Below are 19,260 nucleotides of genomic sequence, written 5' to 3'. Positions count from 1 at the left end.
GCAAGGTTCTCTATCACCTTTATTCAAATTTCTGTCAATATCAAATAACGTGAGTTTTAAAAAAAAATATTTGTTGTCTCTTATAATTTATAGTCTCTAATTATATAAGAGCATTAGTTGTGTACTCAATGTAATGTGTTGTCTTTTTTCTATTCTTATAAAAGTTGAATTCTTTGATCATATATTCACATGTAAATTATTTCAGATTTTCTGCTCTTTTAAAAAGAGACATTTATATTATGTTTTTGATGGATGCACTCATGAGTCACGAGTTTATTAAAATAGGTTTTTGCACCTTGGTATATTAATTGTGATGCAATTAATAAATAAGTAGAAAAATTGGCAAATCACTACTAAGTAGCAACTTATTTGATATATATAAATATAGAAGCTTTAGCAAATGAACATCCAAAATTATAAGTATAATGCAAAAGCTTAGTTTACATATTTTTGTTTGTTTTTTTTTTTTTTTGTCTTGAAAAATAAAATCGTGACATCAATTTTGAGAATTTGAATCAAGTTAATTTATTAAGAAAATATTTATATGACCAAACACTTCTTTGTTTAATGACAAGTAAATGACTATTCCACACTTCTAATACTTTACAAAACACATGATAAGACAAATTTGATAATTACTTCTAGGTACTCTGTTTATTCAATACAATCACGGTGAATTGGATTAATGGTGTAAGCGTAACAAATTGAAAATAACGATGTGTGTTGAATTCAAATGTAAAGTGGGTATAAACTAAGAAAAGAGTGAAAACAAAAGACACTAAATAATAAGAATAAATGGGTATAGTGGATGGCTTGAACAAACTGTGGCACAGAATATAAAACAGACAAAAATATTGAAGTGCAGTGATAATTATAGGTTGATGTTTTATAATATAATAAGGTGTCATGTTTTTTGAGTTGTTAAATTACTTATACTAATAAAAATTCATATAATTATATAAATTAATATTAAATTTAACATCATATAATTATATAATATTTAATAGCATTTTGAGAAGAATGAGATGTAAAAATTTAAAATTTATCAATTTTGGTACTTTTTATATTTGTGATTTATATTACATATTTTTTTTTCAATTTGTGTTTCTGTTATTATTTATAGGGATTTATCATATATAATTTTTAGACTAAGTTATTTAAAATATAAATAAATTATATAATATCTTTATTTTCGTTTGGTGTGTGAATGTATAATATACAATTATGTATGACACATGTCTAATAAAAAAATTAAGAATAGGAACACTTAGATAAAGATCTCAAAAACGTCTTTTTAAAAAAATATTTTTTAAAAATTAAAATTTAATATATATAATCAATTAAATTGTATTATTTTTATTAAAATTAGACTGGACAAATCAGTTTAGTAAAAAAATTAATAAATTAAATTTTAAACCAGTATAAATTAATATTTTTCATAAAAAATTACTACGATATCCCTATTATAAAATACAACTAAAATATCCTTATATATATATATATATATATATATATATATAGTAAAGTATCATTTTTGTCCCCAACGTTTGGGGTAAATCCTATTTGTGTCCTTAACGTTTAAATCGTCCTATTTGTATCCCTAACGTTTGTAAAAGTGATTCAATGTTATCCTACCGTCAATTACACATCATGAGCACTTTAGTTTGAGTTTTAAAAATCTCTTCTTGAAGTTAAAATCGATGATCTTCTCCGAAAAATAGCTCATCAAATGTTGAAACTAATTTCTACAATATTTACATAATTCACTTTTTTAGGGACATAATTGAATCTAAACACAAATAGTGGGTATAATATTAAAATCGACCATATCCAAGTGAGACATAATTGAGAATGAATACATTCAAGTGAGAATAATTGAAAAATATAATCTGATTTGTTAGTATAATTGATAGTAGGATAACATTGAATCACTTTTATAAACGTTAAGGATACAAATAAGACGATTTAAACGTTAGAGACACAAATATGACTTATCCCAAACGTTGGGGACAAAAACGATACTTTACTCTCTCTCTCTATATATATATATATATATATTAATTTTGAAAACTTTAAATTTTAACTCTATAACGATAGAGAAGAAAAGGAATAGAATTTAGAATTCTCAAAATTAATATATATAATAAAAGTATTTTAGCCATTTTATATAATATGAGTATTGTAGTCATTTTTTATAAAAAATAATATTAATTTAGACAGATTCAAAATTTAATTCACTATTTTTCGGTCAAATTAATTTATTTGACCTAATTTTAACAAAAATAACATAATTTAAGTGATTATATGTGTTAAATTTTAATTATTAAAAAATATCTTTAAAAAAGATGTTTTCTGCATCTTTATATGAGCATCCCTTAAGAATAATAATCCTGAAATAAGTGATTTAATTTAGCATTCTCGTGCATGGTACTGGACATGCACGTGCATGGTACTGGACATGCACGGGTATTTATTATTTATTTGAGTTTGCGCAACACCTGGGTCTGTCTCATTCTAATTTATTTGTATACGCTTAAAAATTTTAAAATTTTTTTAAAAAATAAATTAAAATAAAAAATTTTAATTACCACATCAAATAATCTTTAAAAAATTCAATATAACGATTATCAATCTATGTCAATACTTTTTTTTTTTCATTTTTTTTTAATACAAGACTCCCAAGGTCCCAGAAGGGAAGTGAGTCCAACAACGACATCAAGAGCAACAAGAACATGATGCACTTCCACAACATCAGCTCCAAAACAACAAACCAGAGCTAAACATCGACACAAACCAAAAGAAAAAGTCTCACAGAAGCAAAAAACAACGGCAAGAAACACAATCAAAGAGAATCACAAGACATATGGCACGATGACAGCAAGCATAAACAACTAGAAACTGGATTAGTTCCTTAGGGATGCTTTAGACTCCTCCCTGTATAATCTCCACGCATTCAAGAGATATTTTATACGACGTTGCTTCAGCTTATCCTTATCAAACTTGTCCTTCTTAAAAATCATATCACATGCAGCCCATAAGACAGCAAAGAAAATAGTAGCCCATTTATTGTTGGAAAACTTTGACATCTTGACACCCATCCAGAGTTCAAAGTATTTGTTGAGAGATCTAGACCACATCCACTCATGACATGAGAAAAATAAGTGATAAATGGTTTCAGATTCTTGTTCACATATATGATATATTTATCCATATCTTGCTGTAACTTTTTCACAAATAATTCTCTTCCAAAGAGGACACTCCTCCTTGTCGAATCATTTAAGCAAAAGAGACGCATTCTTAAGAACCATGTCACCCACCCCAAGCATTCCTTTACTTCCATCGTTCCTGCCCCTAAACAACTTCACTTGCAAAGAGACTCAAGTAATGCATCGATAAGTTATTTTCCACCGATTTAAGAACAAATCGTCCCGCCTTAGAGAAAAAATTTTCCTTCCACCCACCGTACCATTCAAACGCTCTTCCACCTTTTTTTTGTAATTGGTTTGCATGTTTTTAATTTCCTTGAATTTGCGTCTAGAGGAATACCAAGATAACGAATCGGCAACTCCACCCTTTGATAATTCAAAATTTTGTACGCTTCCTCCACATCATATAGATCATAAAGGATACGATGTCAATTCATTAAAATTTTGATGATTAAATTGAAGTGCAAATATAATTTTTAGGACCAATTTAAGTATTAATTCAAAAGGAGGAGCACTATTAAGATGTTAGATCACAATAATAACTAATAAGCATCTTGATCCTCCCAAAGAATAGGGCACAAATTCGAATTTCATAAGTAAACTTATTGAAAATAGTGTAATTTTTTAAATACTTCAATTTTCAAAAGTAATGTTTTTCATAATTTTTAAAAATTTTTTACTAATATGTGTTCAAAAGTATATTTTATAATTATTATAAAAAATATCTATTAAAATTATAAATTTTTTTATATATTTAATATATTTTTTGTATTTTAATGTATTAAATATAAAGTTTAATTATAATAAATAATTTACACGTATATTTAATTATATATCTTTTTTAAATAAAAATAATTATTTTTATATTAACAATTGTTTAAATAAACAAATATAATTAGATTATTAATTAAAATATTATTACCTCAAAATTAAATTTTTAAATATAAAAAATAATAAATGACTACAGCGTTATTAAAATGTACCATGAAATAATTAATTTTTGGTAAAATGTTGTCCGCAGGCGCAGTAGATAGGAGAGTGAATTGACGCACCAATGAATGAGGGGTTGTTTGTACTTTTTATTTAGGTGCAGGCGCAGTGCATTGCAGGGCACCCCCTAATACCATATCCTAATCTATTTATAGGCCCCACACTTCACCCATTCACTCACTCTCATTTTTTCTCCTCACTTCCTTGCTTCATTTCCCATCTTCACCAAATCCTAAATCCTAATGGACATTTTTGTCCTTCCAATCCCTGTTTCAACTTTTACCATACCCCCCTTCTATTTTTGGATTATTATTATTATTATTATTATTATTATTATTATTATTATTATTATTATTATTATTATTATTATTATTATTAAAATTTATGTAAAATATATTTATTTTTTTGTAGAATATATCAAAAATGTGAATTGTTTGATTTGTTTATTAAATAAAAATTTTTTAATGACTAATAAATATGAGAAGGAGTATTAATTTTCTGTGAGAATAAAATAAAATAAAGGATTTTATTGGGAGTTAGGATTAATAAATATAGGTCAATTAATTTTTTTTAGATCTTTGAAGTATTTGGTTATACCAAAATTATTTAGTTAACAGTAAAAACTCTTTTGATATAAAGTTGTTTATTTTTCTCGACTTTTGGTAATAAATTTTTTGCCTGTCTTTCCGTTATATTTTGCATTATATCCATTTTTTTATTTGTATGAATGTGTTCTGAAGTTAAAAATTAATTAAATCAAATTGTGATGAAAATATTTTTAGAAAAAAAAATTTAAAGAGTTAACTATAATATAAACTAATTTTTTTATTTTTGATTTTAAAATTTAAAAAATTAAAATAGTGAGAGATTATTTTTTTAACAGATTTATTTTTTAACTAATTAATTAGAGTTGACTTTACCCCTAATTAATTTTTTAACGGAACCTTTTTAAAAATGTTAGAAAGGTTAGATTTTGACGTTTGCTTAAAAACAAATGTTAAACTATTTTAGCAGGCGCAATTAACATAGTAGGATAAAACTAAAATTTGTTAACAGAAAAAATATTAAAAATATTTCAAAATTTCAATTAAAAACATATTTTATCCAATTTTTAAAAACAATTTCATTAAGTAGACAATGAAAATTATAAACAATATGAATAATATAACATATTTTAGGTCTATTAAATATAAATAAATTTAATTAATTTAAAATTCAAAATTTAAATTTTAAAATTAAAATTAACATTCTATTTTTAATTTATTATTTAAATTATATAAAAAAAAACATTATTCTCTTATCCTTTCACTCTTGCAAAAATGGGCTTTCGGAAGAACGAACACGCCAATTCAATAATACCGTACATTAGAAGGTTATAATAACTTCAAATCTGAGTTTCACTGACCTAAACAGAGGGGCAATAACGTCCATCCAAGTAAATTGGAAGCCTGAAAAGGGAATGAAAACAAGTACAGTGTATAGGTAAAGAGAAAAGAAAACACTGATCCAACCAAACAAACAAAGACTGCTTCAGACCTTAGCCTACCTCTTCAAACTTCCACCTCCTACCTCACGCGCCACCCTGCGCGCGTGCCCCTCCACACCCACCTGTTTTCTCTATTAACGTGACCAACTCTCACAACAACTCTCTCTTTCTCTCTCTTCAACGCAACACAAAGTCACAAACTAACAACAACGAACGAAACTCGAACAACAACAACAACGACAACATAGTTTGTGTTTTGTGAAACCAAAACGAGATTCATCTCCAAATTTCGGTTCTTTCGTTCCAGAGCCCTTGATTTCCCCATTCACCATACTTACAGGGTCAGTGATTCTCTTCTTCTTCTTCTCCTTCCTCCTCCACTTCGCAAAAACCACTCCTTCATTCCTTACTTTATTTCGGGATCCCTTTTTTAGATTCGTTCTTCTTTTCGTATGTGCAGATTTTAATTTACTATTATTATTTTTTTTAAAATTACGTGCTTTTATTTGTTTCTATTATTATTTCAGCTGGTTATTGTAAATTTTGTAGTAATTTTCTCTTTTCATTTTTCGTGAAATAAAATTACCAGTAAAAAGATATTTATATGTGTTTTTTTGTAGAAGACTTTGTCTGATTTTTTCCCCCTCTTTACACTGTTGTTAATGCGGCAATGCGTATGGGAAAAGAAGTCAAATCGTGAAGTATGCGCTTTTTATTGTGCTTCTCTGCTCCTTTTTTTTGTTCATGTTCGCTTTGTCGTTTATGTCACTTGTTTTTTTTTTTTTTTGGCTTGGAATGTATGTTGAAAATAAGTATAATGAAAATAATTGAAAAAAAAAGTGTGTTCTTTTTGTTGTAGTGTTTTCAATTGGGTATTTTGCATGAGGCATTGTTGGTTAACAATTAAATGGGCAGGATATATGGTAATATTGCAGTGTGGTTTGTGCATTTTTTCCTTTTTGTGTTTATTTATTTATTTATTTTTTACCAATTTAATACTTGTTGGTGTCATGTGCTTTATAGTTTTTCTAGCCTGCATTGTGATTTTGTGTGTTTCTTGTGTTAAATTCATGCGCAACATCGTGGCATTTTTGTATATGAACATGAACCATTGTTTTCTCCCTGATAGATCAATAGTTGTGGAAAATCCAAAGATTTTTTGAGAGTTCATATCGCCCGCTAGCTGTTTGTTCTTGATCTTGTATTAGAATTCCTACTTAAACAAGCTGGTAGTTGTGTTAAAGTTTTGCTTAAAAACTTTTAGCTTTCTTTGGTGTAAAAATAATTAAGTTCTTTTTAGTTTCTTATTTTGGTTCGTGTATGATTCACGATTCACGTGTAGCGGTGATTCATGCGCGGCCTTCTTTGCTGTTACACAAGTAATGTAGACACACTTGTCATGCTTTTTCTCTTTACTTGTCAGAAAACGGCAATTCAGTTATATTGTTTAGTGAGTGCAAATGGATTTAGAAGATAAATTCCTTGCTAGAGGTGAGCTTTTCGAGCTTGTCCTTCAGCCTTCTCTTTTGGTAGTTGCAACGATTTGCTTCACCGTTTTATTTTATAAGTAGCTCTGACTACTGAGTGCCAGCTGAAGAATAGTTTATCATGTATAGTATGTTCATCTGTCGAAACATGACATCATGTGGAATACCAGCTGAAATTGGAAGTTGCATAGATGATTTTAAAGTTCTCTTGCCATGCATTGACCATTTTTATAGTTACTTAGACAGTTTCCGTTAGATGCCGTGATGTGAATGGAATAGAAGGCTTAGCTGTGGATGCGGATGCGGATGTTTCTAGGAATAATAGTAAAATTGTCCCAACTCATTTAACTTAACCTTAGGTGAAGTATGCCCTTACCCGTTACCATGTGGGAAGGATAGCATGGGGGATGCTCAAATGCTGTGATTCTGTTCAATAGGTGAGGTGGGGAGGTATATTTGGAAGTGAGATAATGCTGAGGGGCAATTCAGATTGTTGGGGAGTAGACTAAGACTAGTAAAGGGCTAGGTCTCTCGGAAACTTGGCATGGTCACTCGTTTGCTTTCATTCTGTCGGTAAATAATACGCACTTACCTGAAGGAGGGTGAAATCACAAAGATTTTACTCCCTTTCCTCCAGTTTCACTATTGTTGCATCCCTTTCTTCACTATACTAGATGGCCATTTTTAGCAGTTTTCAATAGTGTTACTACTACATGTTTCAGAATAATACTAATCATAGTATAAGTTTTAGTTTTCTTATGCAGTTTTAGTTCAGTTCATAGCATAAGTTATTGAAACTTGTTTTGGAAGGTGTATTGTTCGTTTCTTATAATTTCACTTTGCAGTTTCATGGTTTCTTTCCTTTTAATGTTGCATGTATCCTATTCCTTGATCAAGATTTGTTTCCTTCTTGCTGGCCAAAACATGAAATTTGTTTGGCTGGTGTGACATAATATGCTATAATTATATGCTATAATTGACATGATATACCGTAGTACGTGTAAATGGTTGTGATAAATTCCAGTGTATGGCTAATTTTAGTCAAGGATCAATGTTATGTCAGAATAAGCATTTTGGGTTTTAATGATTACTGAACTATTATGTTTACTATTTTGTATTATCTCATTTGCCACGGGGTGGTATTGTTTTGGAAATTTATTAAATTGGAAAAATGTTATACACTATTAAATTAGAAAATGCTGTTTGTCTTTGGCAACGCGGAAATGTTTTATTACCTCATAAAAAACCCGAGCGCTACCCTGTTATGGAAAATATAAGAATGAAATACGCAGAATCAAATCATTTCAACTTGTTTGTAACAATTTAAGCAAGGTTATGAATATTTTCCACAAAACCAAATGTGAAGTTTGGTTTCAATAGGATATTTCTTTGGTCTTTCCTGTTTGGTTTGATTGGACTTTTAACATGCATTAGTTTTTTCCTTTGAAGCTCATGGATATAAATGTTGACCTACCATTGATGTTCTGTTTTCACCATATGAAACATTAAAGAATTGATTTGTGTTTCTAATATATGTTGAGCATGGCTCATACAAAAAGACATGTAATCGCCCAATTCAAGTATATGTTTTATTTTTTGTTTGGTGTTATAAATGTTTAGAGGTGGGTTTTATTATTGAATTTAATCATTTTCTTGATAGCAACTAGAAAGGGTAATTCTGCAGTCTAAGGGTGTGTTTGGTTTAAATTTTCATTTTCTGTTTTTATTCAGTTTTTTTTTTTCCATTTTCAGAATTTTGTGAAGATAAAAGAGAAAACAGGAGGTGAAAACAAAAAACACTGAAAATAAAAATAGAAAATGAAAACGCAAACCAAACTCACCCTAAGTTGTCCTATTCGCTTCCAAATAAAAAATAAATTTTTTGGTATTAAAAGTTCATCAATAGTGATTTTTAGTATTTTTGCACAATTACGCAAGATTGTTTTGTGAACCTTCTGAAAGACCATATTCATTCTTCAAATATTTCTTCCAAAATGCATTAAGGTGTATTTGTGTATGATTTCCCTGTCCTTGATTAGCATGGCCAAGCTGTATCTGCTGTTTCTATATTAAGCTAATAATATCGGTCACAAACTTCACAAATCTACCAGCAGGTCTTAAATTTTCTTAATTAGAATTTTTTATCATGATCGTTGTTCATATTATTGCAAAAACTGATTTGTCATCGTTCACTAGAAAGATAAGATAATCGTGCAAGATATAGTATAACATCAAAGAAAATTTTAAATTTTGGTTATGTACTTAATTAGTAGTAATGTTAGAAATATCTTGCATGAAATATCAAGATCATGGAGTTTTAGACCAATCGTTTGATTGATAAAAAAGATACATTCCATTTAAACATTTGAAATGCTTTATGGGTATAATTTGAGATGTGCGTGTTAAATTTGAAATCAAAGCTTTTAGCATGTGCTCCTATAACTGCACAGAGCCATAGAATCTAGTATATAAAAAGGGTTATGCTTATTCTAAACTCTAGCAGCCATTTTAGCCGTCGATGCTCCTTGAGTAGCTACTCCATTGTGACTTTGGAAATGCTTCACTAGGGTAAACTCTGTCAAGATCTCTCTTCCGACTCTTCTCACCCTTGGGGAGGATCTGGTGCTTATGTGGTATCCACTTTCCTGCTCTATGTTTTCTAGTAATATAACCACACTTTAGGCTTTTAGGTATTTGAATTATTTGAAGGCATTTGATGTGTGTATACTTTTGCTGCTTCATCTGTTTTCAATGTGAACCATTGCATGTTTGGTGAGAAGATATAATATTTATTTTCTGAGTGTATTGCTAGGGATCATTTTGAAATTTTAACTGATTCAGGGTAGCTGTTGTTTGTTCAACATATGTGCAATTCTTCACCTGGATCAACTTGATTTTTGGTTTTTTCTTGGCGGTTGTGCATCTTGAACTTACATTATTAAATACATTTTTCTTTAGTTCTTGTTGTCTCCCTTGAATGCTTATTTCTTTCATTTCCTTATTTAGGATGGTATTAGCATAATAATAATTTCAACATTGATGTTTGGAGATTTTGAATGTTCCTAAATAGAAGGTAAATATTTGATTTAACATCACTTCTGTCAATGCAAAGAGCCAAGGAGGAATGTTTTAACAGACAAATGATTTTGTTCTAATGTTAGGCTTATACTTCTTGTTCAATTGGTTGTGATTCACCACACGTGATCAAATTCTATGAGTGTATTTATCTTACCATAGAGACATAGATTGTTGTGTTATCTTTGGACTCATTTTGACAATTTTTTGTGACGAAATGACCCTAACCGATGTGTGAGGCTATACTTCCCATTAGATCATATATCTAGTGCAAGTGTTGTAGAAATTGCCCCTTAATGCATAGAACAAGGCTCGATGGAAAAATTTGTATTAGGAGTGAGAATTAGATCATATGTGTGGAGAGTAACAATCTTAGTTTAAGTTGTTAAATATAAGCGCTTTTGACATTACTTATAAAAGCAAATGAAATTGACTATGTTGTAAATGATCTAGGTTGCCCCGGCTTTCAAAGCTTGAACTACACTCTGATTGCCATTCTAGTCATGTCAATGGTTGAATTTGAACTTTATATTTGTTTCATGAATCTTATCAATATCTTCGATATTTCTCTCTAGTTAATTGGCATTTATCTGTCTCTTTCACTGTTACTGTTTTAGTTAGTCGAACTTCCTTTCTGTCTTCACAGGACTTACTTTGCTTTTGTTGCCGTGTTATCTGTTCAGGCTCTGGTGTTCAAGGCCAGTCATCCAGTGTGCAAAGTAATCCCAAAAAAATGTCAATTCTGAAGGTGGTTCGAAAAATTCAGAACTCCTTCCGGAATTCCTGAAATCTGGTCCTAGGAAAGAACTTCTGAGAACGTCCTTTGATAAGGACAAAAAGAACAGTTCTACAAAGATCAGGATGACAGAAACAAAGTCAACTAGCAAGATTTCCAAGAAACAGGATTCGAAAAAATATTCTGCTCCCAGCAATCAGCCTTCAAGGAAACAACATCGAAAGGGTGAAAACCCTACTCGATTCATTCCAACCTCCGACCTGCCTTCTGATTTTGGACATTCTGACTCGTGGATCTGTAAGAATTCGGCTTGTAGAGCAGTTCTGTCTAAAGATGATACATTTTGTAGAAGATGTTCTTGCTGTATTTGCCACCTTTTCGATGATAACAAGGACCCTAGTCTTTGGTTGGTTTGCACATCCGACTCAGCCCAAGGGGACTCCTGTGGTATGTCTTGCCACATCGAGTGTGCTCTTCAGCATGAAAAAGTGGGAGTAGTTGATCATGGCCAACTGATGCAACTAGATGGCAGTTATTGTTGTGCATCCTGCGGCAAAGTTACCGGGATACTTGGGTGAGTAATTTCTTTTCACCGACTACATTACATGACCTCACCTACTATTCGTTCATATGCGGAGGTTTTTGATGAATCATTTCCAATTTCTTTGTTTCAGTGGCAAAAAGTTTATTGATGTGCATTCTGATTGCATATAATACTGGAAATAGAATTTTCTCATGCTTACATCCCCTTCTGTCCATCATTTTCTTGCAACAATAAGCAAACTTTCAACTACTATAGTTTTTGGATCTTTGATGTGTCTTTTCCATGATTAATTAATTCCATTATGGCCTTTCCCTGGCTCCTTGAATTTTTGTAGTGAAACAAATTGTTGTGGTGTATAAATTTTTGTGTTACTTCTCTTTCAACACTTACGTCGGTGGCTAAGTTTGCAGCATTGTGTTGATGTTCATGTTTAATAATGGCAGATGTTGGAAGAAGCAGCTAAATATAGCAAAAGATGCTCGGCGTTTAGATGTGCTGTGTTACCGGATATATTTGAGCTTCAGGCTTCTGAATGGAAGTTTGAGATTTAAACAACTTCATGAAATTGTACAAGAGGCGAAGGCTAAATTAGAAACGGAAGTTGGTCCAGTTAATGGGGTTTCTTCCAAGATGGCACGCGGCATTGTCAGCAGACTCCCTATTGCCGGTGATGTACAGAAACTCTGCTCTCTTGCTATTGGGAAAGCCGATGAATGGTTGGCCACTGTTCCCAGTTCAAATCCAGAATCCGGAGGTTGGAATTATTGCCTTCTTTTATTTATGGTTTCTTCCTTTCTTATCCTTTTGTTTTTTGGCCCAAACAATTTCAATTATACTGTTGACAATGACTGTATTTAACTTGCAGAGGGCTCCCTTCCCGCGGCCTGCAAGTTTGTTTTCGAAGAGGTAACAGCTTCATCAGTCAAAATAATTTTGATTGGAATATCAAATGCGTCTTCCGAGGAAATTAAGGGTTACAAGCTCTGGTATTACAAGAGTAGGGAGGAATCACACACAAAAGATCCTGTTTGTGTCTTTCCGAAAGCTCAGAGGAGGATTTTGATATCTGATCTCCAGCCATGCACAGAATATACTTTTAGGATTATATCTTATACCGACAAGGGCGATTTAGGTCATTCTGAGGCCAAGTGTTTCACCAAGAGCATAGAGATATTGGAAAAAAGTCCGTCTTCATCGGTTGCCATCGGCCGCAAGAAGGAGAGCCTTCAAACTGGAGACAATTCTTTTGGATCCAAAACGGAGCCGAGTTCTTCAATGTCTGACTCTGGATTTAAAGTTCGAGACCTTGGAAAACTTTTGCATCTTGCCTGGGCTCAAGAACAAGGTTGCTTGGAGGGGTTTTGCGGAGCGGACTTGAGAAATTGCTGTGCACAAAGAGAAATGATTGTGCCTCGCAATCTAGAAGAGCGGTTCCCTTCCGTTTCACGAGGCCTCGATTTAAATGTTGCTTCGGTGCCTGATTTAAATGAAGAACTTACACCTCCTTTCGAGTCTTCCAGGGACGAAGATAATGGTTGCACTTTGCAGCAGGCAGTTGAGCCAGACGACGATGCAGCCTCTCATGATCTCGAAAAAAACTGTTTGGCAGGGTCGGATGGTAGTGGTGATTCCCAAATCTGGACACAAGGGCCGACCGGAGAAGTCCCGGCTGTTGACTCTCGCGTAGATGCATGCAAGAAAAGGTTAGCAAGCTCGAACGAAGAGGCGCATGATTGTGACAGCACTCTGATGAATGGATCTCCTTTACACATACCGGATGGTTCGTTCTCATTGGACGAGAACTTCGAATATTGTGTGAAAGTGATTCGTTGGCTAGAATGCCAGGGTCATATTAAACAGGAGTTTCGGTTGAAGTTGCTGACATGGTTCAGTTTGAGGTCGACGGAGCAAGAACGTAGGGTGGTTAACACGTTCATTCAGACTCTGATAGATGATCCGAGTAGTTTGGCCGGGCAACTCGTCGACTCATTCTCCGATATTATATCAATCAAGAGGGCAAGAAATGGGTTGTGTAACAAAGCTGTGGGATCAAATTAAGGGTGTGGATTTGCTTCCTTCAAGGCTCTTACCATTTTACAGTGACAAGATCACCTTGTACAGGCATTTTTTATTGCTCACCTTCTAAGTGATTCATTATTGTTATTATTGGGGACATTGATGTTTCTTTGTCCTGCTAAAGGGATTTGCATTGATGATTATTGCAGAGGCAGTAACACATTTTTCCTTGGAGGGATGATCCTTGGAAGTGAAGATTTAAGGATGTTAGGTCTTAGGAGGCATTTTGCTATTTGCTCAATTTATTGCAATTATTTTTAAAACTATGAATTTATTTAATCAGCAAGATATTATTAGTGTTGATACTTTCTTTTTCTTTCTCATTTTTCAATTACGTTCATTTGATGGAGCGACAAGATGTGATTGCTGATTTAATTTCTGCTTCAAGCTTCATTTTTCGTTACTTTATGCGGGTTCTCTTTTTTAATCAATGTAGGTCTATACCCTAACTAGTGTGAAGCCTTGGTCGACCTTGGTTATCATCATAGGATATTTAAGGGTTCTTTAACCCTAATGTAAATTCACTCAAGCAAAAAGTCTTTGAGTTACATAATAATAACGACAACAATAATAATAAATATGGCAGTCTTCGTAAATAATTAACTTACAAGCTTTGAGTTATAACCTCAACATGATAATCTGTTATAGGTAGGTGAATAAAAAATCAATACCAACAGCATTTTTGCCAACTGCTGCCAACTCTTGTTTATGACTGTGTTTAATGGAAGTGTCTTTGTAAATGTGTCTAATAAAAATGATTTTTTTATGACCGTGTTTAATAGAAGTGTCTTTATAGATATATTTTCTGGATGTATCTCTTTATACATGTATTTAAAATATAATAATTAATTATTATTGACAATAAGTTGACAAATAATATATTAGTACCATATACTTTTTCATAAGAAATACATGTGGATACAAAAAGTTAGATATTAAATTAGGATAAAAAAGTTGGATATTACATTAGTTATTATATATATATTGTTTTAAATATTTTTAATATATGTTTTATATTTTAATATATATTTTATATGAAAGATTGATTTTTGTTATACACATAGTATGATATTTTTTTTGTTAGATGAGTTAGACACTCTAAATTCTAGACATGACAATATTACAAACTCACGCATATTACGTATTTACACATAATACTTTTAAGGATTTCTATTTACTACTTGATTTCAATCAAGTTTTAAATCCAAATATGATTGCTCAGGAGACAAATGAACTGTCACTACGCTAAAGTCTATGGTGATTCTTAAAACAAAGTTTGCATAATTGCATGATTGTGGATTTTCTCTTATTACTAACATCTTTAATCATGTCTAGCTTTTTCTCTTTTGCATGGACGGTCAAAGAAGAATGATTTTATTTTAGGACATTGTTTACAAATTACCTTAAGACTAGCAGTGTGGAAAAAGTAAACTTTCCTGAACCATGCTGTCAGGGTGAATTTGATTGTTTAGATTTTACAAGAGATCAGGGTGTGTTTGGTTCATAATTTCATCCACTTGGACGTTTCTTGGCTTGAATGAAGAATTTCTTTTGTTTGGTGAATATTTATAAACCAACTGCCAACATGAACGGACTTTTGAGTTTTGAGATCCAAATCCATATTCAAGCCCAAACAACAATTTATAGTCTTGGCATTAAATATAGGTGATTTCTTCTAAACCCGCAATAAAAATACGGGTAACACGCCCTTAACAACATGTATCAATCTTGACCATGCATGAGATAAAAATATCAAAGATCATTAATGAGTATTCATTCAATTGTTTATATTATATCGTATTTGCATTGTAGAATTCGAATTATGTACTTAAATATAAGATATTTAGAAGGACCATTTTGCAAAATAACTTAAGCTATATGTATTAAATGAAGGTTGGGCTCTTTATTTTATTTTCTGTGTGTTGTGACTTGTGATGAGTGTCTTGACTGACTTTATATTTATTAAATAAAACTAGGATTCTACACTTCATTGTAGCTGCGTCTGATGAGTGTCTCGACTGCTTCCATTTTCCACCACCCATAAGAGATCTCAACTTGTTTTAATTTTTTCATAAGTTTGAATTATACCGTAAGTATGATCCATGATTTTATTATGATGCAAATTAATACATTTTCTGTTATTTTTGTTTTGATGCAGTGAAAGATCGGATTTTTTATTTTAATAAATAAAATAAATATAATAAATATCGAAATAAATAATTTAAAAATTATTTATCGAAATAAAAATTATTTTTTTATCTCATTTACATAACGAGATAATTTTGCATGTATCTCGTTTACAGTGTAAACAAGATATATGCATTTATAAATAATTTAATATAATTTTTAAAAATAATAAAAAATATTAATGCTCTTAGGTTGACCAAACTCTAAACAATGGAGCCAATGAGTAATAGCTCAAATGGCATAGTCTCCCCATATTCAATTAAGAGGTTGCGGGTTCGAGTCTCCTATCTTTGGTAAAAAAAAAAAAAACTCTAAACAATGGAATATTTCAAATAACAGAAAAGATAAACCGTTCATCTTAACTAAGAGAGAAAATGGACGGCGCACCGTTAAATTGCCCACTATTAACACAATTATCTTGGATTGACTCTTAATGTAATCATCCAATCAATCAATCCATCTCCATAAATTTTCATGTACTCCCATAAATTTCGTAAATTTGAAATTTGAAATTTCAAAAATTATATTTAATTATTTCGTTTAAAAATTTGAAATTTTGTTTGTAGTATGGAAGTACATGTACATACAAATTTTTGCATGGAAGTACGTAAAAATTTGAAATATAATTTAAATAATCTTATCTCAAACAGAACCTTATCCCAGACAGAACTTAATGGAGATGGATTAATTGGTTGGATGTTTACATTAAGAGTCAATTCAAGATAACCATATTAATAGTAGGTAATTTAACGATGCACTTATGTGCTTTTAAAATAAACGTGTTAACGTGATAAATGGACAGTCTATCTTCTCTATTATTTAAAATAGACGGTTTATCCGTTCCTATTATTTGAAACATTCCATTTATAAAAGTTTGGTTAAATTAAAAATATTAATATTTTTTATTATTTTTAAAAATTATATTTAATTATTTATAAATACATATATCTCGTTTACCGTGTAAACGAGATAACACATTATAAACGAAATATACAAAAATTGAAAAATTACATATATCTGTTTAAAATAAAAAATCCGTGAAAGATCCTTTTGTATTTTTAGTTTTTAGTAGATTCTCATTTAAAAAAGAAAAGATGATTCCTACAAGGTTTTAAATTTGTGATTGACGGTAGTGATTGTCCTTTCCATTCTCTCTTTCTACAAAGTTTCTTATAACCATCAAAGATTTCTTTTAATTTTGGGAACAAAAAGAAGAAGAAGATCTTCACAAGTCGGAGGTGTAAAAGGTACAATTCATTTAAATAATGATAATATGTCATAAATCAATAACAAATCTTTGGTTATATCTATCTAGTTTGTAAAGAAAAAAAACCCTAAGACCAGGACTATCAATAACAAATCTTTGGTTATAATGTTGCTATTTATATGCTTCCTTTTTTTTCCGGAAGAAGTCCTTAGTAAATTTAGTGTAATTCACAACCTGAACCTGCATGCTTTATATCCCTGTTTTGACTAAGACAATTGTAAAATAAATAAATGTGAGATTTCAGTTCCCATGTAAGTTATGCTTTTCTAATCGAAGTATTTTTTTATGCATTGTTTCAAGAGCATTGAAGAGGTTGATGTGAACGGGTCTCTTATATATTATAGAGTATACACTATAGACGAAGATAATTACTTAATTATTAGTCATATATTATTATTAAAGTTAAGACTTACGTGCCTCATTTTTTTCTACTATAATCTATATATAATGGGAGAAAATGTTGATAAAAGAAAACTCAATAATACGTTAGTAGTTGGAGTAATTTTTTATTTTAATTTTAGTTGAATGAATCATTTCCATAGTTATGTATTTGTTGGAACACCATCATCAAATTAAATAAGACCAAAAATTGATAAAGTTTAATTGTAAAACTATTGATAAGGTTTAGCAATGGGTAAAATTGTCATGTAGTTATGCCATAAGTTGTCTTTAATTTATGCATATTTTGATAAAATTATTTCTAAGCAAGAATTATTTTTGTTTTAATAAATAACCCAATAAATTCCTATAGTTTTGATTCACCATGTTTGATTGTGCTAAGTGAAAAATAATGTCCACATACATGAATGATGTAAAAATTAATTCAGACAATGATTTGAGTGATGATTTCAATTATGAACCGATTTCAGATGATGAAGATTCATTAGATGTTACTAGCAATAATGAAGACGTAGCTGAAGTTAAAAGAATTGCGGATTTAATGGTGGATGACATTTGGAATCTCGAGTTTAGAATAGATGATGAAGCTTGCCAATTTTATAACGTTTTATGTTAATTGGCATGGTTTTGTATGAGGAAGGACGATATCATTAGAGATAAGGATGGTATAATTATTTGTAGACAACTTGTGTGCAATAAAGAGAGGTGCGAAAATATGAGGTATCTTGATTTGGACAATAGAACAACAAAAACAAGGTCAATCACGCGAACTAAGTGCCAAGCGCGACTTAAGGTTAAGCTTGACTACCAGTGTGGGAGATGAAAAATATAATGTTTTGTTAAAGGTCACAATCATGAATTAACTCCTCTGCAATTTGCACATCTTGTTCTAACCAATCGTCATCTAACTGTAGCCGATAAAGTCCAAGTGGAGAATCTTCACCAACTTGGTGTCAAGACGTGTCATATTATGGGATATATTGCAAGCCAGAAGGGTGGATATTATTATGCTGGCTTCACTCGCAAAGATTTATACAACTATATTGACCGTTATCGTAGATCAAAAGTTAAAAATGGGGATACAAATGCCACAATCAATTATTTGATTGGCAAGTCTAACAACGATCTTCTTTTCTTTGGGAAGTATACGTTCACAAGTGATTCACAAGCTCGAGCATATATCTTGGGCAGATGGCCAATTAATTGTCGACTATTAGTGTTTTAGAGATATTGTTGCTTTTGATTCTACATACAAGAAGAGTAAATACAACAAGTCATTAGTCATATTTTTTGGATGCAATCATCATGGATAGACTGTTATTTTCGGTTGTGGTTTACTATCGGATGAATTGGAAACCTTTCTTGAATCGATGGGTGGGAAGCTTCCGAATACAATAATAACAGATAGAGACCTTGTCATGCGACATGCAATAAAGAATATTGTTCCTAATGCAACTCATCGCTTATGTGGATGGCATCTTTAGAGAAATACATGTAAAAATATAAAGAATTCAAATTTACGAGTCTAATATATGACAACAGTGACTGCAAATATTTTGATTGGAGATGGGAGGCCATATTGAAAAAGCACAATCTTGTTGGGAATACATGGATGGCAAAAACTTACGAAACTCGAATGATGTGGGAACATTATTTCCTAAGGGAAAAGTTTTCGAGTACATTAGAACAATGTCACAGTGTAAAGGTATAAACTCTCTTATTAGATTTTATGTTAACCTCATTAATACACTAATCGACTTCATGTGCAACCTAGATAGGGCATTAAATGAATATAAAAACAATGAAT

General features: G+C 31.0%; 1 protein-coding gene across 5 annotated transcripts; it reads left to right on the top strand.

Annotated features, from left to right (window-relative positions):
- The first annotated feature begins 5,687 nt into the window (after positions 1-5,687).
- Positions 5,688-13,972, top strand: LOC107644347 (VIN3-like protein 1). 5 transcript variants are annotated; one of them, XR_015883750.1, is made up of 6 exons: positions 5,709-6,023; positions 6,303-6,383; positions 10,928-11,554; positions 11,968-12,278; positions 12,390-13,645; positions 13,750-13,972. XR_015883750.1 is itself a non-coding variant. In XM_088488998.1 (4 exons), the coding sequence occupies exons 2-4, from the start codon at positions 11,106-11,108 to the stop codon at positions 13,580-13,582; spliced, it is 1,953 nt and encodes a 650-aa protein (XP_088345124.1). In that variant the 5' UTR covers positions 5,688-6,023; positions 10,928-11,105; the 3' UTR covers positions 13,583-13,972. The 5 variants fall into 5 exon arrangements, 1 of the variants encoding a protein (XP_088345124.1); XR_015883749.1 differs by lacking the exon at positions 6,303-6,383 and having other exon boundaries at positions 5,688-6,023; positions 12,390-13,639; XR_015883748.1 differs by lacking the exon at positions 6,303-6,383 and having other exon boundaries at positions 5,688-6,023.
- The last annotated feature ends 5,288 nt before the right edge of the window (positions 13,973-19,260 follow it).

This window comes from Arachis ipaensis, chromosome B5, assembly GCF_059453495.1.
Source record: "Arachis ipaensis isolate K30076 ecotype BB chromosome B5, ASM5945349v1, whole genome shotgun sequence".
NCBI classification, from domain to species: Eukaryota; Viridiplantae; Streptophyta; class Magnoliopsida; order Fabales; family Fabaceae; genus Arachis; species Arachis ipaensis.
This window is presented reverse-complemented; position numbering and strand designations above follow the sequence as displayed.

What these genes read in the sequence shown, in the direction of transcription:
- LOC107644347 (XM_088488998.1), top strand. Translation starts at nt 11,106, where the DNA reads ATGACAGAAACAAAGTCAACTAGCAAGATTTCCAAGAAACAGGATTCG. An exon ending in AAAGTTACCGGGATACTTGG is followed by an intron (nt 11,555 to 11,967) that starts GTGAGTAATTTC and finishes TAATAATGGCAG; the next exon opens with ATGTTGGAAGAAGCAGCTAA. An exon ending in TTCAAATCCAGAATCCGGAG is followed by an intron (nt 12,279 to 12,389) that starts GTTGGAATTATT and finishes TTTAACTTGCAG; the next exon opens with AGGGCTCCCTTCCCGCGGCC.